The sequence below is a fragment of the Dromaius novaehollandiae genome, chromosome 3, assembly GCF_036370855.1.
Source record: "Dromaius novaehollandiae isolate bDroNov1 chromosome 3, bDroNov1.hap1, whole genome shotgun sequence".
Taxonomy (NCBI): Eukaryota; Metazoa; Chordata; class Aves; order Casuariiformes; family Dromaiidae; genus Dromaius; species Dromaius novaehollandiae.
Window position 1 is genome coordinate 121,269,914 of NC_088100.1, and position 24,991 is coordinate 121,294,904.

At 36.4% G+C, this 24,991-nt stretch overlaps 1 protein-coding gene across 12 annotated transcripts in view; it reads right to left on the bottom strand.

Moving 5' to 3' along the window:
* Nucleotides 1–24,991, bottom strand: part of SLX4IP (SLX4 interacting protein) — an 82,386-nt gene that overhangs the window by 23,674 nt on the left and 33,721 nt on the right. For 8 of the 12 annotated variants that reach the window (XM_026094617.2, XM_026094618.2, XM_026094624.2 and 5 more), the window contains 2 exons: nt 18,965–19,054; nt 15,234–15,357 (listed from right to left, as the gene is read on the bottom strand). In XM_026094617.2, coding sequence (XP_025950402.2) covers nt 15,234–15,357; nt 18,965–19,054 — 214 coding nt within the window. Of the gene's footprint in view, nt 1–15,233; nt 15,358–18,964; nt 19,055–20,674; nt 20,924–24,991 lie in introns of all 12 variants that reach the window. The other 4 variants (XM_026094626.2, XM_064509993.1, XM_064509992.1 and 1 more) reach the window with 2 other exon arrangements.

Here is a 24,991-nt window from a genome sequence, read left to right on the forward strand (position 1 = left end):
TATTTGATTGACTAATGCCCTGAACAAAGTCAGAAATTCCTTTTAAAGAATCTTGATTCAGCTGGTTCCTGTTCTCTGGGGTATAACACGTCCCTTAAATCTAACAAAATAAATAATACATAAGTGATCCAGACAGCTCTACAATATTTTTGAAGAGTCACCTCAAATCTGAAAGTAATACAGAGCCTTCCCAGGCTGAGAATAAGCTCTGCCCAGAGGGACTAACACTAGAAGAGAATTTCAGTTTCCATGACGATTCACTACTAGACTTTGCTGAAAAAGCCAGAACAGATGCTCTGCTGTAACTGCAAGAAAACGTTAAGATGCGTTACATTCAAAATATCCATATTTTAAAACTAAAAAACAGCTATGCTTATCAAATATTTTGAAACTCTCTTGTGTGAAACCTGACCTAGCCCACAAAGTCACCTGCAGTTTGCAGAACTTCCCCGTAGCTTTGAAATTGTCAGAATCACTGCAGCACTATAAAAGCTGCAACACTCTCTTTCTGCTTGCACCGAGAGAAAAATATTATCCATTTAACCATTCATCTTCATGAAACAAAAAAAAGCCTCACAAGAATACCTTCTTACCTGACAACCTTAGGCACCTTGCAGTTTTTTAAACTTTCTATACAGTTAGTGAGCATGAGCCTGAATCAGTTCTCAAATCCAGACTCGTCTACCATCAACACTATTTATAGACAGGGAAGAAGGCCAGTGTATACTCAGCAAGGACCAAAAGCTACTGTTCATGCTATCTGGAAGGATGGAACAAGTGAGCTGTTTCGAATAATCCAGCATTAACCCCTTCTAAGCAGACTGTAGAAACTTATACACACTGTTTTGCAGCTAGTAACGTAGAAAGTTAGTTCATGGATCTTAGGCTCAGCGAGCCCACTCAGCCAAATCTTAAATTTCATCTTCAGCATGCAACGCAGCCATAACTCCCAACGCAGACTACCAACATAGGCAGAAATAACATTTCTGCTAGTGTTCATTTTTTCAAAACTGTGCATCTAAATCATCAGACCCAGGTTCCAAAAGAATAAACTACCAAATGAAAGAGAGAGACCCTGGAACCCAGAATGTGACTTAATAAAAGTATTTCTAGAAAGGCTGCAGTTCAGCTTCAGCTGTAATATGCACCAGTGAGTAATGCCTTTTAAGGGAATGGTAATTTGCCCTGCTTGTTATATTTCATAGTCCCAAGACACTGAGAGGAAGTATCAGACACTGACTTTTTACTGTAAAACTATCCAGTAACACTTGTTTTCCAAAGGAGTTACAGCCAAGTTGACTTGAGCTTCCACAAGGCTGCCAAGAAGAGGCTGTGGTACAGTGTATAACAGTGGAAAGCCCTCTCCCACGGCTATTAGAGACCATTCATCTGGGAGCCTGGGAAAATGCCTCTGAGCTGCTGAGTTATCTGGAGCAGCCTGGCAGGTGTTCACTTCCCAGCAAAATCTGGCACCTGCCTGGCTCTGTAACTAAATTCAGCAAAGTCTTCTCCAAACCCACACTACAAGCCTAGGAAGGTCCTATTGCCCCACAAACAGTTCCATATCTGCCAGACAGCCATTTCTGATTGTGCAGTATTTCCATACTGCTTTTAAAAACATCCATTTTTTCCCAATAGCCTCGATACTATACATTTCTGACAGATGATTCCCAATTAGGACCATCTCTACGTTTGTACAGTAAAACCTTAAATCCTTGTAACTCAAATGCATTGAAAATGTTAAGAAGGTGAATTTGCTATGTTAAACTGTGGAAGTAAACATACAGACTTTTTGAAATATTACATTGTACATATAAAACAAGATCTGAATTTTGCTTATGCTAGTTTAATTATTCCACCCAGATTAAACTAGAGTCATAATATGTTTTCGGTATATAGGGCTTTTCATCTTCAAAGTACTCTACAGACATATTATTATGATGCATTTTAGCGGTCACATTTCTCCACTTAGAATTATACATGAACAAATTCTTGATCATTTGTAAACTAAAAAAAAAAAAAAAAAAAAAAAAATCCCACACCACCACACACAAAAAACCCTTAAACAAAACAACACAAAACCCCCGAACTCCTACTGCTAATTGTGCAGCCTTCCTTCCCCAAAATAACTGCACATATTCACATCATCTGCTATAGGGTAGTTCAGCCTTTCTAATTTAGATGAGATTCAAAACCAAATGAAGTCTAAATCTAGCTATATGGACTATGCACAGCAGAAATTGGGAGGGAACAATGCAAGAAGCTATTAAGGCTTCTTGAGTCTGTTCCTGTGTTCTGTAGAGGTAACAGAATGAAGGGCACTCTCCAACTACAAAAAAAAAAAAAAAAGAAAGAAAGAAAAAAGGAAAAAAAAAAAAAGAGTGTGAACTTCACAGTTAATGACCACAAGCACAAGAGATCTTCATTTAGTACAAGCTTTTATACACCTAATAGTGGGCCCGGAACAACTTAAACCAGCTGAAGATGCCATCCATTCCTTCCTTCCATTCTGCCTTCAGTTCAAAGTACTTTTTAATCTGTTTTTTAAAACCGTATTATTCCAAGTGACAGTTTCATGAAAATGCACAGGAAATGTATTTACACTTTAAGTCAACCCTAAAAACGTAGATTCCAGCCATTAAATTTATATACATAAAATGCGAATTAAAAAAAAAAAAAAGAAAGAAACTTGGGTGCAGTACTGATTTCTATATGAATATACATATACTAGTGCATGTGTCTGTTAGGAAGAGGAACAGGTAAGCTAAAGGCATTTAATGCAGCACCGCTAGTGTGATTTCAAATGCACAAATTAAAGGATTTCCCCTGTACAGTTCTACCAAGTGCTAAATCATACTGCAAATATGCAGGGTCTAATCTTGAAAACTTTTGGAGCTGTAAACAAATTCAATGGTGTAGTTGTCTTCTATCTCTTCCAGGATGTCTTACAATCAACTTAAACCAAGTATAGGCAAAAATGGACTACGGACTTTTTCTCCTTACTCTTCCCCTTTTACAATTTTATTAACGTTCTTCTTACTAACTTAACTGTTCTTAACATTCTTCTATCACTAAATCTTCTGAACACAGGCCAGTTGCTAACACAAATGGGTGAGAGCTTCCTGAAAGACAGAGCAAGAACTGGATTGTAGGGCTCTCCTCCAGCAAGACAAGCATGGAATTCACTCTGAAATCACAACCCTACTGATGAAACTGGATCCCATATGAGGCATTTCTGAGCTTGCTTGTCATAGGTATTCTGAAGGAAAGAAGTGAGAAGGAAGGCATACATCAGCCTGTCTGGCCATAAGGTGAGAAACGCATCTAATGGAGGTCCTCAGAACATCCCAGCTCTGGAGTCTCCCCTCACTAATACTTGAGATGAAGAGGCCAAATGATCCAGGTCTGGAAAACAGCTCTTGAGATACAGTCTCTCAATACCTATTCATAATGAGTAAGAGTTAAGTAAATAACACCACCTGCTAATGTATTCAAGCAGATAAAGTAGAGCCACACATTTGATGGTCAGTGCACCATTACAATTGCTTTCTAACAGGAAACAGGATTTGATTTCACCCTTTGGTTGATTTCCCCTTACTGATCATGTTATTAATTGTATGTGATGGGCTTTAACGTGAACTTTCTGAAAGCCAATTACAAATTCTGCACTGTTTGGAACATATAAACTGTATTCCACAGGAATCCACATGCCTGGGGGTTCTTGAACCACTGGAAAGAGCCCCACTGCTACGGAAAATGCTATCTGTCAGTATCAGCCAAAAGACAGAGAGAATTGAAGAAAAATCTCTGCTGTAAATGCTGTCTGACACATCACCAGCAGAGGAGAATCACATCTCTTCAACATATCTCAATGAAGGACCAGCTTAGTTAAAAACTGTCTGATGTCACATTTGCATACACTGTACATTCAGAAAAAAACTAAGTGTGTCCCCCTAACTGGCCAGGCACATCTGTATCCCAATGGACAAATGCCACTCGGTTTATTTCATTAAATCCTTCCCAGTGATTAAACAACCCTGTAGAAGCTAGACCCTAGCTAAAATGAGAATCCCATGAAACACAGACATTGCGACTTCCATGGTCCCAGGGAATGGATACAGCATAGTCTTTAAAGCACACACTGCCTGCTAGAAATATGTCCTTTTATGCTAATTGTCTGTCTAGTCAGACTACCTTCTTTCTTCCTGTGAGGGTACACATGAGCTCATGAAGATTTCTGATGCCATAAAAACTCGACAGGGAGAATTCTGTATTTTAAACGCACTCCCTACCAAACAAAGCCACTTCTAGCACAAAACCTGACTGTGATGTGGAAATGAGCCTTTCAGAGTTTAACAAACATGACTGGTTCCCCTTATTGCTCATTAGAACAACATTATCATAGGTGCTAATACTATAATGCTAAAAAGACTTTCAAATAAAGGCAAACAAACCCTTCATGGCTCTGCAGACTCTATTTTTCCCCTGGCAATAGGAAATAGCTTCTGCAAAAGCTTCCCTGAGAGGAAAGGGTATTAAACCTATAGCTCCCAAAGCTGACAAGACTTCCATCTTCTACCCATAACAGGAAGTCTAGGCAAGGGTCACTAAAAATGTCAGGAAGAAGCTTTGAACAGGTGGAGAACTGTATATTGTATCTCATGGCTAGAAAACCTATGGGTTTGGTGAAAAAAAGTCAGTCTGCCTCTGAATACATGATGGGAGAGAAAGAGAGGGAAAGAAGAACTAGTACAGGTATTTCCAGCAGAGCTTCAAAAAGATGGCATGAAAGTACCATCGGTTCAGTTTCTTCACAGTTGATCCTGATATATGGCAGCAAGAAATATCTTTGTCTCTCTTTTGAGGAATACTATTAAGATAGTTCAGTGGAGCCAAGAGGTAGATGTTGATGGTCATGACCTCTCTCTTCCACCCTATGACCTAAAGGACACTTAAAAAGAAAGTGAGTTCTAAGAGATGCATATGGACTTGAACTACCATGCGTTTCACACTGTTGTCAGAACAAAGCAAGCTGGGGTTGGGGTTCACAGGTTCCTGTCTTTTCACACAAGAGACTCTCTTTAATATTTATAGGAACTCCTTCTCAGAAGAGAAGTGGAAAGCCACCACAATGGAGCCTGTCATATTTTCTCTTTTTAGATGCAGGGAAATGGACCACAACTCAGCTCTAGCAGTGAAGCACGTGACGGCTGTGGTGCAAAGAGATGGAGTCTGATCTCATAAGGGCTGGTAACAAGCTGCTCATTTTAGCTTACTCAAGAGCACAGTATTGCAATGGACCACCTGAATGACTTACCTCACTCTCTTGTAGTCTCTGGCATCAGTGTAAAGACGCTTCATGCAAAAAAAATACACAGAACATTCTCTTTTTCAACATTAATGGCAAATTTAAGATACTTAATACAAAAGACCAAAAACCATGAGTCTACGATGTGCCACAGGAATACAACGGAAGAGATCAGACAGGCATTATCCATGTCCTATCACAAACACACGCAAGAAAACTAAATATATTTCTTAATTCAAAGAATAATGAAAACAAATTCTGTAAACAAACACAAGACTGTCACCTTCTAGCCTTCTTTCTTTAAATAACAAAGTAAGCTTTGTCATTCAAACAATTTTGTTTTGCATGGATTGGTTTAGTGAATATTTCAAAAGTTGAAAGTTTCTCTCTGAATAATCATAATTTGCTTTTCATTAGAATCTCTCTCATCTGTCTGAGGTTGATGGAATTCTGTTACTATATCCACAACACACATACAAGGTTGCACTGGACTTTTTTCCCTCCTCTTTTCCAGTGCAAGGCTGTATTAGTTGCTGCAGAACTATAATTACTAGTAAATTTTAGTTCACTTCTATTTATTTTTAATAAATTAAGACCTGGGCCCTGCAAAGCATTCTTGTGTCAATTTCCTTATGGTCCGCCAGTTGTGCCTTTGTAATCAATGGGAATATTCAGTGTGTAATAAACACAACATACCTAGGACCTTCACTGGGGACAGCTCAACCTACAGAACCAAATACACGTAACCGCTCTTAATGAATTACTTATGTAAACAGTGTGCATTTTTTATTTCAGGATTTGGCCCTCCATCTCTATCTGGATATAGATTTCTCTTAAGCACTTCAAAAATTCTAAATATAAGTAAACTCACAAAAATGTTTGTAATTTAAAGTTTTGTATTTTCTGCATACCTTTTTCATGTGATAATGATACTTAAGAACAAAAGAACACTAAGGAGAGTATTATTGTATAATATGGTAACAACAAGAATTTAAAAGAAATCCCTATTCATATTTAACAATCAAGTCATACTCTAAATTACTTCTGATTATAATGAAAATACAAAGGACACCCATGTTCAACACATTTCTATGCCGATCTTTTTTTGTAAAATGCAATGTCAATTTTGTTTTTGTTGGACTATTGCTGATAGTTTGGGGACTCTTACTTTGAGAATTTTAGGGAAATCAAGGGTTAAAGACGTGTAAAATAGATTTTCTCACAGTTTAAAGACAGCAAAACAACACATTTAGGAAACCAGACAGCTAAAGGGTCAAAACATTACACTTCCAGGTCAGACTTCTGGTTGCAATTAAGTAAATTCCTCCAAACATTTCTAGGGAAATCATATTTCTTTTAGGCTTTATTTTAAATCCCTATTCTTTCTGGCTTATACTGTAACCAAAACACTATTGCTCTCTTTAGTAGCATTTAATACAGAGTACCTAGTTTTTGCATTTCTTTTTTCTTTTTCTTTTTTTTTTTTTTTTAAGGAAGCCTGATATTTCATCTCAATATAAAAATCAGATCTTTAATTTTTTCCATCTCATTTAATTTACAGTTAAAAAAAAAAAAGGCAGAAGAAGCCAAACTGAAAACTAATAAATTTAAAAATAAGGCATAGTTTTTCTTTTCCCCTTAGAAGAGATATGTCCTTTTTCATCTACGTCCTTTCCTTATTTGTATTTTCATGGTCGTATTTCTTTTTTTAAACTAAATCAAGGTATTCTTCCTTCCCAGGCAGTTATATGAAGAACTCTGACACTGAAGATGCTGACAATGCTCCTGATTTTGCAAACACTTATGTGCCTCCTAAAACATACCAGTGATCTCAGTGACTTCTATCTATCACTGCCCAACAAGACTACTTAGGTCTACAAAAATAGATTTTAAGCCCCAGTAACACACAGATTTCCAGAGTCAAGACTTCCAGACTCGCAGAAACCCCATATACATGGCCACTGTTACTAGCAACATGCACGTGAATAGCAAGCTCAACATGAATACAAAGATATCCAGTGGATATGTTTTTTGTAATATACAAGCAGTAGGCCTGCTATGCATCTAATTAGCTTGATCTACCATGCATGTAAATAAGTGACACACGCACTAATATGTTCCCAAGCAGAAAAATAGGTATTCTAAAGATGTACTTATATTATTGCCAAACTCCATTCACTAGAAGTGAAGCACACCTATATATTCCAGATAACAGTCTTGAGGTATCCGATATATGTTTGATATGTAAAGATAAGACAGTTAAGGAAAGGAAAAGCAGATATACCATACTGACCTAATAATTCTCCTCTGATGTTTTACACACTCTAATACAAAGAATTTGAGCAGCCATTAAATGCTGACCACAGGTCCTATGAAATGGTCCTAGCAGAAATCCAATTTGCCATATTTAAAAAGGATGGGAGAATATACTTGAAAATCAAATTTATCCTTCAGAAAACTCCATGTGAAACACCAGAGGATTAGCATTTAACAGACTAGATCAAAATGTCCGATGAAACACTGAGCACCGTAAAGACTAACTGCTACCTACTGTAACTGTTCTCAGTGCTTAAGCAGGCCTAAAGAAGTTGAACATTGATATCCTAACCTCTAGATTCCTGCTTTCAAGAGACTATAGAAGCTTTAAAAAACTATACAGTGCACAAAATAAAGAATACTTTCAAGTGTAACAGATGCTGCAAAGAAGAACCAGGCAGTCAAATACGAAGCAGCAAGTGCTTGCAGTGAATCTGAAAATCTCTACCTACATGGATTCCAAAAATGCTGAGTTCTCACTTACAAACAGGTGCTAAGGTCTCTTTCAAATGGTAGCTATATATTCCCTGGCCTAGATGACAGTCACTTTGACAATCTCAACAGAATATAAATCAAGCAAATTGGAAATTAAGAGAAGGGCTCATCTTGCCTAACTTGAGACACCTACATCAAGCTCGTGTTCTAAACTCCATTTTTAACTAATAGACAAAAACACACACTTCTGCAACATGACTCGCACCATCCCAGACTGGGATGAGATTAATTCTGTCCTGCATATTTTGTATAGGTAAATTGACTACAGGTAAATTGACTATTAACCAGCTTTGGTAAACTGGGACAGGAGACATGATTCCACTTTGTAAGTGCACGGGATTACTTGTACTAAATTTTTGCCTAATTATACAATGAACATTACAAAAGTAAACTTCAAATTTGCATAAACAGGTATGTTTCTGCTGCAGAAACTGAAGTACTAACAGCAAAATAACTATGGAGATCTACTCGGATACTACAGAAAGACCTTTATAGCTTATATAGACATATAAGATAATAGCTGTTACGTTTGTGTGTGCAAACACAGGTATTTTGGCACACCTGCATACATATAGTAATTTTCATAATTTTTTTCTTTTCATAAAATGAAAAAATTCATATGGAAATGAGACAGAAACAAGAGCTGGAAACGAGATGGAAACAAGAGGCTGAAACAGAATGAATAGAAGGCAGACATTAATTAAAGGTCAGAGGTCAAGGCTGTATTTAAAACTAAATTCTTTCTTTTCACAAAAATACATCAAATTAAACAACATACCTACTGTTTTAGACTAACTGATATTTCTTTTCAATATTAACTATACAAAACACTTTATTATAGGGTATCTTTAAAATAAAAACAGTCCTATTTCATTTCCTCTCCAAGACCTTCACATGGGAGCTGCAACTAGGGAAGAAGTAAAATATGGATAAAGCAGTCAGCCCACCTGGTACTGCAGCTGTAAATGTCCCATGGAAGACAGAGACTGCTAAAGTCTCTGCATATATCAGTATAATATCAGGAAAAAGACAAATATAGATCCTTGAATCTAGAAATTCCAGAACTTTCTCTGATACCAACTCTCTCTGACACACTGATAAGTTTTCAGTTTACAGTGCAGGCTTTTGCTAGAAAAGGATGATGGTAAGAACATAAGAAAGGCCATACCGGGTCAGATCAAAGGTCCACACAGTTAAATGTTTTGCATTTAAAAGTCACTATAAATGGATACAAGGGGAGAATAAAAACAAGCAGAAACATATGTGATATCTCGCCCAGTAGTCTCCCAGCCTCCGTCTACTCTCAACTTGGGCCTTTCCTGAGCCAGTGGTGATTTCTGTGCATTCTGTAACCTCACTGTTTCCATGTTCTTGTCCGATTCGGTGAAGTCACAAACTTTTAGCACCCTCACCCTCCTCTGGCAAATAGTTTCACAGGTCTGCTAACTATTTTGGTGTTCAATAACTTGCTTTGATGCCATCTTGTTCTTGAATTGAAAGAGAAGGACAGAGGAAATGATTTTGTAGGCCTCTACTGTGTTCTTCTCAATTCATCCTTTTTCCAGGCTGAAGAGTCCTGGCACACTGAGCTGTTCCCTGTACAGAAGCATTTCCTCACCTTTAATCATTTGCGTTGCTCTTCTTCAGGCTTTTAGCAATTATATTTTATTAGAATCTAAGATAAGAGAAAACTACTAAAACAATAGAGCAGAAGTATTTGTTTTGTTGTCAAAAATCCTCTTTCCTGAAAAAAAGAATAAAAATTTCAGATACATAGCTTTGACTGTCTAGAAGAAAAATGTTTTGGTGAAAAAAGATGTATTCATTCTCCATTAGCTTGCTGTTAAAAAAAAAAAAAAAAGTTCAAAATACTATTCAAAACATCCTGGTGATAAGTTATGGCACACTTCAGAGAGCTTTCAGACTCTGTTGTCACACAGGGATGAATGCGAGTTTAAGGTTCATTAAGACTTGGAGGACTGTGCCACAAATAGAATGAATCCATTGCAAAGAAGCTTCAATATAATCCTTTGAGAGACAGAAATCATAATGTGCAACTCCAAATACCAAAGTTCATTTAAAAGACTGCTGCCCTCCCTCAGGCCCCTGCTGTAGCTGATCTGCTATAGTTTTCTTTCCCCTCAGTTGCGCCCATCAAATTTTTGTGGGGTTGCCCTTTAAGCAAGATCAGGGAAATGACTCCAGTTAAAAACAAACAAAACACTATTTCACAGCAGAGGAATAAAAGGGAACAGCTGGAAGGGTGGGAATACTTTTTATCAGTTGCGCCACTAGGAGATTGTAACATGGAACATATCCTATGAATTTGTAACACATTTCATATTCTACAGTAATAGTGAAAACTCTTAAGACAAATTAGGGGAGTTTGAAAAGGGTGTGTTTTCTCAAAAGTCACCAAAACATTTAAATCAAAATGCAAGGCCAGAATAGCTGGAATATTTACTACTGCAATTTATTTTATATTTTTTGGGTGGCCACCAGGAGCTAAACAAATAGTTCATAAGCAACAGAACAAATGAAACATATTTTCTTATGAACTTGTGCCTTATGCATTCCTTGATATTTTAAGTAACTTAAAGATCACCTTGATATTTAGTAATATGTGAACCTTCACTGCAAATCTTTGTAAGGTTGGACTGCTGGTAACAGTGCTTGCACTCTTTCTAGTCTTTCATTTCAGTAATCTCATCAGACGTTAATGCCTGAGAATTCAATGCCCTAGATTTCTACCTGTTAATAAAGTTCAGTTGCATTTGTAAAACACAGTTGGGAGGGGGAAATGGATGGGCAAACAGGCACACACAGAGAAAAAATGATCACAATGAGCATGACTTTCTGAGAAAACCAGGTAAAAAATATTTAACCCCCCCCCCCCCACACACACACACACACACAGTCCTAGGGAAAGCTGAAAAAATCAAGTTGGGAGTTCTCTGTGCCATATGACAGCACGCTCTCTAATTATTTTCATTGTAGAAGAAACTGTATAACACAAAGATCTGAAATCAGAGCAAAAATGTTCCATCATCAAGCCAAACAAACCAAAAACGATGCTAGGGAAGGAATGAGAAAAGATCTGAAAATGACTTGTAGGATAAATATCATTAACTTTTTCCTCCCTCAAGAGGAGGAAGAAGGTCAGCTTACAAGATACCTTCTTCCTCCCTTCCATTTCTTCTGTGGAGATTTCTACTAGCCATATTTTCTTTACATATCCTCCTTATTGCTTCCTCTCTAGGCATGTAAACTTTGCCTTCTTCCTTAATTTTCTATAGTTTTCCCTTTAACATTCCTCTGTATTTAAAGTCTGCTCAGTCTTCTCTATAGCCTCCTGTTACTCCTGTTAATCAGAAACAGTCACCTTCTGTGGAACATGAAAAAACAGGCTTTGCTTTTGTCCTGTTCAGGTCTACAGTCTTTTTATACCTAGGTGAACATCATGTGCTTGACAACAACACTAAAAAACATATCTTCTCAAGCAGTAAAAGCAGCACAAAGCAAAAATGTATGGCATATATATAAACAGAAGTTGTAACTTTTAAGATTATATAATTGTAAAGTGAAGTAGTTAAGTACTGTTTTTAAATGAATAAGCAAAAATCACTAGTGTATGCCTTTTGTTATTGGTTGATTTATACTTACTGAACTTCAGATAATGCTATTGAAACATACATGATCAATGCCCTTCTGCATGGTTTTGTCCATGCAGATTGGATACAGGCAAAATTAAATCTTTGAAAATCTATCATATTTCAATTTTCTCTTAAAAAAATTAAAACAAACCAAAATCAAACACGTTTGGACATCAATTAAACGCAGGAAATGGAGAGTTTATACCAAAGCCTACGTCCAAAGATTAAATTAAAGCTTACTTTGGCAAATCATTCACACTGGCCATTTGGGAGGGGCAGGGAAATTGTTCAGACAGAAGGAAGAATAGGAAGAACTTGCTTGTCTTGGCTACTTTCACTCATTTTTCCATTCTTTCTTTCTTTCTTCTCCTATGTACAACACCCACAGATTTCCTAATGAGATGGTATGCGACCCACCACACACTGCTGTGTGGGTGTAACTTAAATGAAAAAGAAAAGTAAATTAACAAGTATGGATACTTACCTTATGTGCTGTAAAACTGAAAAGTGGTATTAAATAATATTAATATTAAATATAATATAATATTATACAGAAATTGTGATATCTGCTAATTTTCTCTTCAAAGTAGTTATGGTAGCCATTGTAACAGCCTCTCCTCTGTTCTGCAGATCTAGACAGCAAGACCAGATCTGCTAATCAAAGCAAAGTAGCTTGGCTTTTATTTCTGAGGACAATCCTAACACAACATGCTTCAGTGTTAAAGGTGGTCTAAAATTTCTACTAATAGTGGCCTAATAATTCTGGTTCTAGTAGCTTTTGAATACATCCTGCAACATGGAAAACAAATAAGTAATTAAAAGTGACCTGAAAAGATGTGAGTTCAAAGAGGGATGAAGTGCTGACCAGGGATACTCAACATACTCAATAACTAGTTAAGAAAGCATCTTAATTCTCTCCATAGAGACACTCCTCCTTGCAACTGTGGGGATTTCACAGCAGTGAAACTCTAGACACAGACATGCATAACTGAGCAAAAAGAAACCACATTCAGTTTGAAGAGCTCAAAAACTTTTAGTAGCCTCCAAGCGCAACAGTGGCTGCAAGCTTAAACCTTCCACAGCAGCACCCACCTACAGAACGTACGTGTAGTTATCCACACACAGAGCTTGCACGTTTCTTTGTATACTACAAAAGACTGTCAGCTAAACACTGACCAGCTATCTTGTGCTTCATCTAACCGTTTTTTTTGGGGGTGGGGGAGGGGATAAATCTTTGACCAACTGTGGTCCTAGAGAGGAAAATAAGCACAAGAGCTTTTGGAGCCATGCTTGAGCTGTAACTGTTAAAGAGCACCAGACATGTGGCTCACCTAAAATGGTCAGTCCCTCAGAGGTAGGTCCCAGTTGCGCTGGTGAACACCCACCTATGCTGTTTCTTTCTCAGGTAAAAGTAAGCTTGAATGCAAAGAGCAACACAGGCTGAGAGAAGAGGAAAGACCTGGATTTGAAACTTTGTTCAGCACGAATGTTCGTTATCACAGACTGCTTTCTTCCCTTTTTAGGTGTTAACTAATGACAGTGATACTAACTGCACAAAACTGAAGGAACAGTAATTCTGCCTCATCCAAAGTAAATATTCTTTAATCAAAAACAATCACAGATAGTACTGATGACCTCTTTCAATGCATGTTACTTAAGGTTTTTTATTTTCAGGAAATAAGGGAAAAAGTCATGCAGAAGACCATTTCAACAACCCTAGGACAGTGCACCAGTATTCTGACTGAAAAGTTTGTGATATGAGAGAAAATATAAGACCTGAAAGTCTCAAGAAGCCCTCAAATTAGTGCATCTGTCTGCACATATAAAAAATTAGCTTGTCTGGCAGTTTTGTCTCAAAAAATTGTTGTTTTTGAAAACATGCTTTTTATTCAGGCAAGAAACTTTAAAAATAAATAAGAAAAAGTGGTTTCTCAGTTAAAAAAACAAACAAAAACACCTTCACAGAATAATTTTTCCTCCCACACTTTGTGATGTCCCTCTGCTTTCACTGTATGAAAATTCTATTTAGTCAGAAGTAGAAAAGTACAAGAAACTAAAAGTTCATATGTTTTATAAATATTTTTAGTGTTTTAAAGGGATAAAATGCAGTTCCCACTTACAGGGGAGAAAAGAGTTTAAATTTCTTTAAATGGCCTGAGGCACTTTTTGCTTATTTTATATTTTGTACTCGTGTAGAAGGGAAAAAAAAAAAAAACAAACCACTCTTGTCATGCCATAACAAACCGGCTCCCATGTATTCCTAACATATTTTTACAAGGCGTTCAACAATCTCGACTGCAACACTGAGCCAGCAATACCGTATTTAATCTATTTTCCTTATTAAGAATAATTCATGTTAATATTGATAATAGCATTTAAAGCTACAACCACCAACTGGAATCTTACAGCAATATACCTTTACAATAACTCAAAACATTTTGAGAGGCAAAGAACTTCTTCAGAGAATATACTTCAAATTCAAAAATTTGTATCAGTACATTGATGGCATACTATAAGTATATAATTACTTTCACTGCAGAATTAATATTTCAGTAGACATCTATTTCAGTATATTTAAGGAAATGTAAGAAACACAGTTATTAGTGCCCTTCTTTTCTGTGACAAGTTTACAATGCACTCTAAGCTGGTAATAATCAAAAGTCATTATTTCCTGAAAACTATTTGAAACTAAATTGATTTTGTGCTATAACACCAGCAGATAACTATAGCCACTGTAGTACCCACCACCCATACCTGGTGACCAGAACAGCTAGCGCAATAACATTATACAAAAATTGGCAAGCCATTTAGAGCCCCAAACTGATCTAACATTAGAACACAGGCTGTAGTAATCAGTATCGATGAGCCTAAAACATGAATAGATTCATAAGTGCATCTTTTTGTCTCACCACCCTCACACACACAAAACAACAACAAAACTGTTCTGATTAAGTAAATGTTCTTTCCATTGTTCTTTTCTATACGATAATTACCCCAAAAGGCTCCCAAGTGCATCAATCCTACTGCCAAACACACAGTAACACATGTGAAATTACAAATGCCATTTATCGCACCATAACAAAATAAAAAGTGTGGATAGAATGTCAGAAGGAGGAGAAGGAAGAAGGGTTATTTTCCACTTTAAGTGGAAACCAGACCAACTAAACAAAACAGCAAGATTTCCATCAATTTTGGAGGATCCAGGATTATACCATTTCTTTTTTTTAATTCTAATGATAGACTCAAATGTTAAAAGTATTCTGTTCTTTTTTTCAATGAACATACAGAAAATTAAAGCCCACTTAATATTTTCAATAATATAGCTGAAATGCTTTTACATATTAAAAAACAGACACTTTGCGATTACTGGATTTCCTGATGTCAAATTTCTCACAACAAAAGTAAAGAACAACAGTTTCTACAATACTTTGCTTTACAATAAATTAAGTAATTGATTTTACCTGTTAGAAACAAAGGAGCAGATGCTGCACATTCCATCGATTTCAATTGACCACGTTGTTTAGAAGCTTCCAAGTAGTGTTTGACCCTTGAAGCAACCACATCTTCCAGCAGCATGCAGACCTCCTGAAAGAGTAACCATTTTCCTAGCTAGATCTAAATTTACATACATGCACATAGATGCACAACAAAAAATCAGTATCACATGACTCCCTTTAACATATAAGAAAAACATATGCAATCAAGTACTGAGGTACTAAACAGAGATCAGAAGGACATAATTTCAGAAAAGCATTGGAATAAGAGAAACATGGGGAAAAAATCAAATAATTTTGTTATATATTTTGAAAAATAAAGGAGGAAGTACATTATGATTCAACTAGGACATACTGTATGATGTGATTTATATTATTTACAGAAAGTCTTTAATGTTAGAATTCTCACTGGGGAGATGAAATAAACTATGACATTACAATACTACTATTCATTTTTGAACAGCAAATTACTTAAATTCATTTGCATGCAACCAAAGCAGGAAAAAAATAAGACACACTAAAAATGTACCATAACATGAGAAATTTAAGCAGAATATTAGGGAAAATACTCTCAGGACTTGTCAACACTATTCTTCTGCAATAATTCTTATAAAACAGAGCAGATATTTTGGTTCAATTCAGTGTAACATTTTGGGGAAGACTGGGAGCTAGTTCGGTCACAGTAACCTAATTGCTCTCACTCATTTTGATTTTTCTCCTTCTGAACATAACCATTTATATCTTGCATACTTCCTTCAGCAAAGCACAAAGAAAACCATATACAATCCAAATAGAAAAACAAGTCTTTCAGCCAGAATTACCATTAAAAAAAAAAAAAAAACAACTTGGAGTAAAAGCAAAAATTAATCTCTCCAATACTAGAACAAGTTTTCAGATTAATTCATATGCACATATTTTAGCCTTTTCCCCCAGTATTCTCATTTTCCATTGTGCATAACTATGTGCTCACAAAAATGATACTTTGTGGGATACAAAGATATCATTTTACCTTTTTATAGTGTTTGGACAACAGACAAAGTTATATTATTACCAACTAAAACAAAATAGCTTGGCTTTAAATGTACCTTTGATTAATCTAGAAAGTATGCAGAGCAACAAAATGTTAATGTATTGCTCTAAATTAAAGCAATGCATATAAGTTGGTGAACCACAAACAGTATTTTCTCCTTACAGTTAGGAATATAATTTTCTTTCAGCTTGAAGAATACACTTATAAAACATAGGATCTACTTATTCTTCTGTTAAACTCATTAAAGCGATCTCATTACACATTCCTTCAATAGGACTATGTATTCAAGTTAAAATGGAAAGGTCTAGAAAGCAGCTGAAACATAGCGTGCATTTGGTTCATTCTGCAACAATAAAGATTAGCGTACAATTCCTTACTTTACATGCAAAATATTTAGTTTGCATGCTTATGGAAATATTATTTAAATAGTCCTCCATAAAGTAGTATATAGACCTGTATTTGTGAAATTATAAGCAAGACCAATTTTAAAGAGAATCATCACTGCTTATTTCCTACTGCTAAAAAAAAATGTATAACTGAGACCTTATACATGCATAGGGAGAGACCGTAACAATGACATGCATAGGAGTCAGAATAAAAAAACCCTGTTTCTCAAAGTACAAAGCAAAAGCTGTGACTTTATTATTCCAGGGAAAAAAAGATGACAGAGAGGCAAGGGAAACTAGAAGGGGCAGAAGGACAGAAAAAGAGACAAGCTCCAAAATGCCTCAAATTATTGATGTGCATCTAGCAGCACTTCTTGACAATCCCAAGACGATTCTAGCTCCACATGACAGCAGCGTGCAAACCGTGGTCTTTAAAAGGCCCACACAACGTGCACTGTATTTTCTCACACAATCCTCGTGCTTACAGGCCCTCATTTACTTTCCAGCCTGCTCCACACAATTCACGCTCCAGCAGGAGCCTGCAGCGGACCAGCCAACACTGCTCCCTCCTTCCCCCTGGGAATCACATCGCCAGCAGAGGCACTGCCGAGAAGCTCCTTTAAACTGCCATCCTTCCTCTGCCGTAGTGCTTCTACGCGGGTGCGGGTGGGTACCCACGTGAGGGCTCCGTTGCCTACAAAGAGCAGTGAATTCATCCAAAGAGAACTGAATTTCATCCAGCGTAAGCAGAGGATCAGAAGACATCAAGTTTGGGTTACAAGGGGGCTGAGAAGCATCTGCTTTTCTTGCTGTCAGACAGACAAGCAAAGAGGGCAATACCACCATTCTGCAGAATTTGGAAACGGCAAAATTGTTGAAAACTGCTTGAAATGAAAAGTTCTGAGGCTCTTCTTAGTTTTTCACAGGGGCACAACTTGTCTGCAATATCTTACTGACCTTTTTCTTCCCAGTTTAACAAAGACTGAATACAATTTTCAGGAAGCAAATTGTGAAGCAATTTGAATCACACTTCTCAGTTGTTGAAAATATGCAACCTTTGTACTTTACTCAAAACGTGTGGTCACAGAAATGTAATGAATGCTGCCCTGTCATGCCTCTTTATTAAACCAATCATGAGCTAATTTCCTGAAATTTTTATCTGTTGTTTTGGCAGTCATACAAAATACATTTTGAAAACACTAATAAGTCAGATAACCAGGATAGTAAAGCCAGTTATAAATAGAAGCCGTAATGTGTATTCATTCATCAAGAAAAAAGAAATCTAAGAGATTTCCTCTATTTTCTTCTTTTGCTGGTTAACAAAGCACAAATCAGATGAATCACATCCTATTACATATTCCACTTTCACTCCTGCAGAATATTAATTTATTGTTTCTTTTAATTTTATTCAAATGCATTACTTTGAGAAATACTAGGATACTCTGTAGTGACAAGTTAATTATGCCATTATTAGAAAACCTATCTGCTGAAAACTACCGTAACAGAGACTTGCGGGAAAGTCCACAGGCATTTGAAACATGTCTTGCATTCATTTTCAATAGGGAACTTCTCAAGTTCCCACACTCACTGGAATGGGGAAAAACTCCTCCCAATAACTCATCACAAGATCCTAGCAGAAATCACACAGAATCTCATGGACATTACATTCTTAATTTTGCTGGTCACCGATGCACTGATTTTACAAGATTTCCTCTACTGTCAAGGCATTTAAACGATACATTTCAAAATAAAGACTGGGAATCTTTTTTAATAAGAGATAAAGGATCTACTACACTTGATCATGCATATTCAGGAAAATATTTTCTTGCACTTATTCTCTAAGTGTAATATCATTCACATTTCTCAGAAGACAACAAAACCATTAATAAAAAAGGTATTTCACTGACAAGCTCTGTAGAAAAAGGTATCTGTCACAATTCATTTTTTCACCACTCAAACTTAAGATAATTTGCAAACACTCACGGGAGATATTTTTTTAAAACTTAAATTATTTAAGTCAGAAGAATCAAAACAGCAGTCACACACATGCATGTACACACACAGAGTTTAAACATTAAAAGGCAAATAGCAAGTGGTAATGTAGTGACCCAAAAAGAGATAGCAAATATTGTTGACTTAGGGGTCCCACAGAAACTCTTCAGGATTAGGTATAACTAGAATATTCTTATCATAACACTGAAGAATTCTGAGCACTTCAGTGCAATCCAACTTTTTCTCCCTGCAGCCACATGCTTTTGAAGTAGAATTTATTTCTGTTGTACCTCCTTCTCATGATCTGAAAACCAGCTGGTGTCTTTACTGGAGCCTTGAGGCAAAATATGAACATCCACCAGAACAGCAAAGTTCCCACACTAAAAAAAAAAAAAGGAAAGAAAAAGTTCAACTGTAGCTGGTAGGAAGCACATGTCTAGCAGACAAGGAAGTAAACAATCAGCTAAGCATATGCATCTGATTCATGGGTACAGCAGGCATAATGTAGAAGTTCATAAAAGATTTTAAAGTATGGAATTACAAATTTACTATTGTCCGTTTGCTTAACAAAAAGTAAGAGCACTAGACCTATCTTGGACAGCTAAATGAAAACTTAATAATAGCAAGTACAAGTATTCAAAATTTTCTTCTGCTATGTATATGCCACCTTAAAAATCTGAGTTTCAAGCAAATTTTAATGTATGGAAAAATATGCTATTCCTTCGCCAAACTCCCATCGTTCCACTGTCTGAAAATTTAGTATTAAATTAGTTATCCAGTTTGCATGTTAAAATCAGTAAGTCCTTAAAAACTTAGTTTCTCTAGAACCTTCACCTCTCCAAATCAGCTAGCTAAAAGAAAAGCAAGTTTGAAGAATTTGTGGTTACTACCTCATACTCATTGCCATCTGTCATTCAGCCAATATCTCGAGTAGTTAAATGAAAATAAAACTAAGCTATTAATAACTGTTGTATCTAATTATTAGGATGATACAGGCTACATCTCAAGTCACATCAACTATTTCTGAAATTCCTTGATAGGCCTTAATTGAGGATACTGCAACACAAGAGATTTAATGATTTTCTTCTGTCAATATATCAGTCATTGCAATGAGATGCTAATATAAACAACAACCACATCTGCTCAGTTTCACTGTGCACTAAACATCCCCTAACAAGAAAATACTTCTCTTTTCACGTGCAGAGGTATAGCACATTATAAGCCTACACTCTCCCTTTCTTTTCCTGTCACACGGCACAAAACCTCACTAACACAGCCTTCAACTAAACAATTCGCAAGTTAAGAGCCAATTATACCATTTCATTTTGGCTGCTTGTGCCATACTCAGGATATAATAAACTCACTCTTTTAGAGGGCTGGACGTGTACGGTCATGACAATTGCACACATGGAATGTCTCACAAAATGGAAACAATATCCTGATTCCAGCCAAATCTCAACTGCGTACGCAAATTCCAGTTCTTAGATTTGGCTCGTTTCAAATAGATGTTGCAGCCTACACTTCCTTTCCTAAATCTCTCCATATATTTGCCCTTCACTGCCAAACATCCACATAACCCAAGACAAAAGTCCAATTGCTAACAGAACTATTTGTATAAATAGTAGAATAGAGAGTTACTTATAAATTTACATTATAATTACACATCACCTAAAGGTACATCTATATCTAATGCTTATGGTGTAGCAGAACAATCTTTAAGAGTCTCCTTGCCTGTATGTTTAGCATAGACGAAGAATAATAGAGTTTAGGCATGATTTTACTAGTCATACCAACATATGAAGCAAATTACATATTTCTAGGATTACTAACACTTAGATTAATACTCCACATAATTAACAATGAACAGAAATATTTAAACAATTTAAGTATAACTACAATAAAATTCATGATCAACATCATATTGCAAAACTTTGGCAAATGAGACAGGCATTGTGAAACCAATTTGAGAAAATTCTAAGTTACTTATAGGTATCACTCACTGAAAAAATAGAATGCTTTGATCTCTTCCATCAAGTGGCTTCTCTTTCCTCCAGAGAACCAAGAATTACCAGATGGCTGCAATAGCAAACCTCTCCAAGTTTTAAATTGATGACAAAATCTCTCTCAAAAATCTCTGGTGAATCATTAGTTAGCCCCAGCAACTTTCGAGTTGACTACTGAACTTCAAAGTTACCAGACACTGCATATTTTTGGAAGAGAAAGCACTTAATTTATTCATTGGTCAGCACCTATAACAAAGAAACAGTATTTGATATATTACAAAAATTCAAATCATCTAATGCTAGGTATTAACTTGATTCATTTTGCATTAATTACAGAAATAAATAAATAGACAGAAGCCTAACGGCAAACTAGAAAGAAATTTTTAAAATCTCATTTTAATACAAAATTTGTACTGGAAATGATTTTTGGGGAGTGTTTGGCAAAACTGAAACATGAATACCTGAGCTGATGAGAAACACATATATCATTTTAAAAAACAACATAAAAATTGACCTATCAAGAACCACAAAAGAAACATTTTACTGAAAAATGATTACATAGAGAAACAGACTGCTGGTTTGGTATGCCCTCATAATTCTAGAATTCAAAATCTCTTTATTTTTCCAATCTGTTTTTTTTTTTACATTCATATACTCACTGTAACAGCCTAATAATATTCAGTGTTATTAAACAAAGGGTTTTTAATTATCTCAGAATGTTGTCAGTGTACAGTAATGAGATTTAATTCAGAACATATTTTCAGGAATCAAACAGTTCATATACATTCATAAATCGCTTCATAGATTCTGCAAATGGAAAAGATAACCAGACATGTAACATAAACAGAATGAATACCAACGCAAAGCAGTAAGTCAGTCAAGTAAAGTCATTTCCTCATAACTTGTTAAAACCTCAGCCCAGGATAAGTACATATTTAGATGGTGGATTATTACCTTAATTCCGCAAATCAATAGATAAACCAAGACAAATATATTTTATTGCCAGGCTCATCTTCACAAAAAAAGTTATTGCTATGTGGGCACGCTCATGTCTTTAAACTGCACCACTTGCAGCCTAAAAACGTCAATGAAAATATGTGGAAGCCAGGGATGAGCACAGTGACTTTGTTTAGTTAACATCTTTCCAAACATGCTAAGATGGGGGAGCCCACCTCCCAAGACACATCTTAGTGCCTCCTATTTCTATGATTATTCTACAGATGTGGACTGCAGGGTCAGGATTTACTGATGATTAGTTAAAAAGGCATCATACCATAATTTTGCTAGCTTCTGTGGGTGAGTGGGAAGGAAGCTGGCTGCAACTGCCACAAACACTTCTGCTTGCCAGAAAGACAGCTGCTAGCATCAGTGACACCGTTGACCTAGTGGCAGTAGTTAGCTTGAAGCTTGCTGCCTCTGCTTCAGACCAGAAGGCTTTTTGTATTCCCAAAAACTGTGTGTAGGGAGGGAAGGGGAATTGTTGTACTGTCTTTCTTTAGATGAATTGATATCCTTCCCTATAAGACTTGCCTTGTTTATGATCAATTTTAATTAAAGACAATTTTGAAATACATTTCACAGTTCTGCTGGAGAGAAGCACGCCCCACGCTGTAAAATTTTCAATCTTCCAGGATAAGCATAGGGGTGATGTTTCTTTCTCATGTAGTCTCTTCTCAGAGAGTTGCAGTATTTAGGAGATGATTTTATTCCTCTCTCAGATGATGTCAGTAGTTAAAAAAAATAACGTTTCATATATTCCATCCCTTCCAAGTGCTTTCTAAAATCAGTAAGTGTTCCAAGCTCCAATTATGTAATTTCCAAAGTCTACAGCATTAAGTATGACAATTATGTATTGTCATTGGTCTACACACTGTGCTAACTATATTATGGTAATACATGGATGCTATCTTCACTTCTCCCAGGCTTTTCAGAAGCAAAAGTTTCTTCTCCTTTACTTTTCTGGGTCCAAAAAAATAACAAGTTTTTCCTTTGTTTATACATTAGCAGCAATGACTTTCAATATTTTGACTCTCTTCTGTTCTAGAACAATAGCAATAGGCAAAAATCACTTAAGTGAGTGAGTGTACAGCACAGCAGATGTATTTATAATTACACAAATCTAACTTACCTTTCATTTAAAAAATGTATCTACCAGGTTTCTACCTAATATACAAAGTTGCCCAGACTGTAAGTCTCTTTCCAAGTAGTCAAATGCCTCATCCTGCATAGGCACATGGCTCAGAATAGCTATTTATGCAGTTATCACTGCTGATGACTGTATGGCAGCAAAAGAGGTTTGGTGACCCCTGACATCATATATTTCTCATTGTTTTAAGAAGTAGATAAAGTTACATTTTGATATGCAAATGGCTTTTGCAGATATTTTTCCAGAATCTCCAGGGTTTGGGTTTGGTTTTTATTTCTTGTCCTGGGGGAAAAAAGGGGAGGGGGAGTAGAAGGATAGGCATTTTTCATCATACAGTCAACTTTCGCAGAAATAGTGCTTCCCTAGTTACCATTCAAGGCAAGGTGATTTTTCCAACTCTGAACTTCAGGAGGGGGTTAGGAAAACAACAGGTCGTCAGTGACTGGCTTTGATCCTCTTATGGGATTATTCAAAAGGTCACTCCAAAAGAGGGACTGAAAGCGCTAAAAGAGTGGAACTCTCACCTACTGCTTCCAAAGGAGAGTGGGACAACACACCAGAGTGCAGGCTCTAGAAGGAGCCACATGCAGAAACTCTCTAGGAGATTACAGTCTAAGTCCATGCTTCAGAACAGTCAAGAATTAAGAAGCAAAAGCAGAAAAATACAAATATTCTTTTAATTTTGATCTCTTTTCTGGAAAGAGATTGCTCAGTTCTAGAAATTTTATAAAACTTGTAAAACAGGTTTCACATGGCTCTGAGAAGATGAGTTGTGAGTCAAAATATCCTTAAAGATGAGCCTTGTACTAGTTGCAAAACGGGACTACAAGATTCTGAGTCACAAAAAAGGAAAAAGATGGAAGATATGCACAACTGGAGGAGTAACTAGAAGCTCAAACTCTCAGACTGAGCTCTTCTAAGTTTCAGAAAACTTATTTGGGCCATACACTGTAGTTTAAGTGTCCAGCAAGTACAAGGAGACTCTCTAAAGTTACAGCAACCAGACTATCTTTGGAAATCTGAAATGGGATTATATCGGAGCTACTAGAGTTTGCAAAAAGTTTTGACAAAAAGCTGGTGTTGTTGAAGAAGGATTATAGTCAACAGCTAACATCTAGATCTTTTTAGTCCCCTGCTTTCAAAATCTCCCTAAAAGGGAACAGCAGATCAACAGCAACTGCCTAGGGGGACTGACTTGAAGATCCATCTTCAAAGAGAGCTGTACTAAGTACAGTAATACATAGATTCAGCAGGAATCAGGCAAGCTAAAAATGCATTCAAACTTCTAAAAAGAAATGAGGAAATTCCCCCCTTATAAGCTGAACAGGTACACCTAAGTAATCTTTCAAAAGCCAATGGCTTGCTTTTTACATGTGTAATCTATATACCAGAAATTCCAAAAGGGAGGAGTGTTCAATTTTCTGGTGGTTTAGAGGAAGGCAGTAACAAATATCTAAAAATTCAAGCAATAGATTATAGGACTATTGAGACTACTCAAGGGTCCACATGTCAAACAAAGAGGTGCAAGCAGAGAACAGATCTTTTAAACAAACTTTTGAGAAAACAGTGGTCTGAGAACAACACAATAGATGCAATGCAACATATCAGACTTTCAGAAGATGTGGATAGACAGAATATTATGATGAAAGACAATGGGAAAAAGAGAACATAAAGATGTGTGGGTGCTTCAACCCCTAGAAAACGTAGAGAAATCTAAATAGCTTCAAATCTGAGGGAGGTGTGGATTATAATGGAGACATCCAAATTAAGGACTAATACAACGTTGTTAAAACATAACTGTGAGAGAGCCACCTGAATCAGAGTAAAATAAATTAATCAAGACAACTACTTCAAGAACACCCTACGTATCTGCAGTAGCAAAGCATTTCCACGTTATTTAGTAAAGACAGACTGTTTCAATGCAAACAGAACACTTCATCACCCACAATCAGGCTGAGCAGTCATTACTTAATCTAAATATCTGAACTGGTCTCCGAGAACTGCTCTATCAAGTACAATGTTGAAAAAGAGGCATAAAATGTAGGAGAGAATTAATCTTAATTTAGGTTGTCAGTCTATGCTGGTCTGGTACCAATTCTGTAGGAGGTTTTGTAGCCTACACATGGAAAGGAGTCATGTAGCTGGAGCTCAAACAATTGCAAAAACCA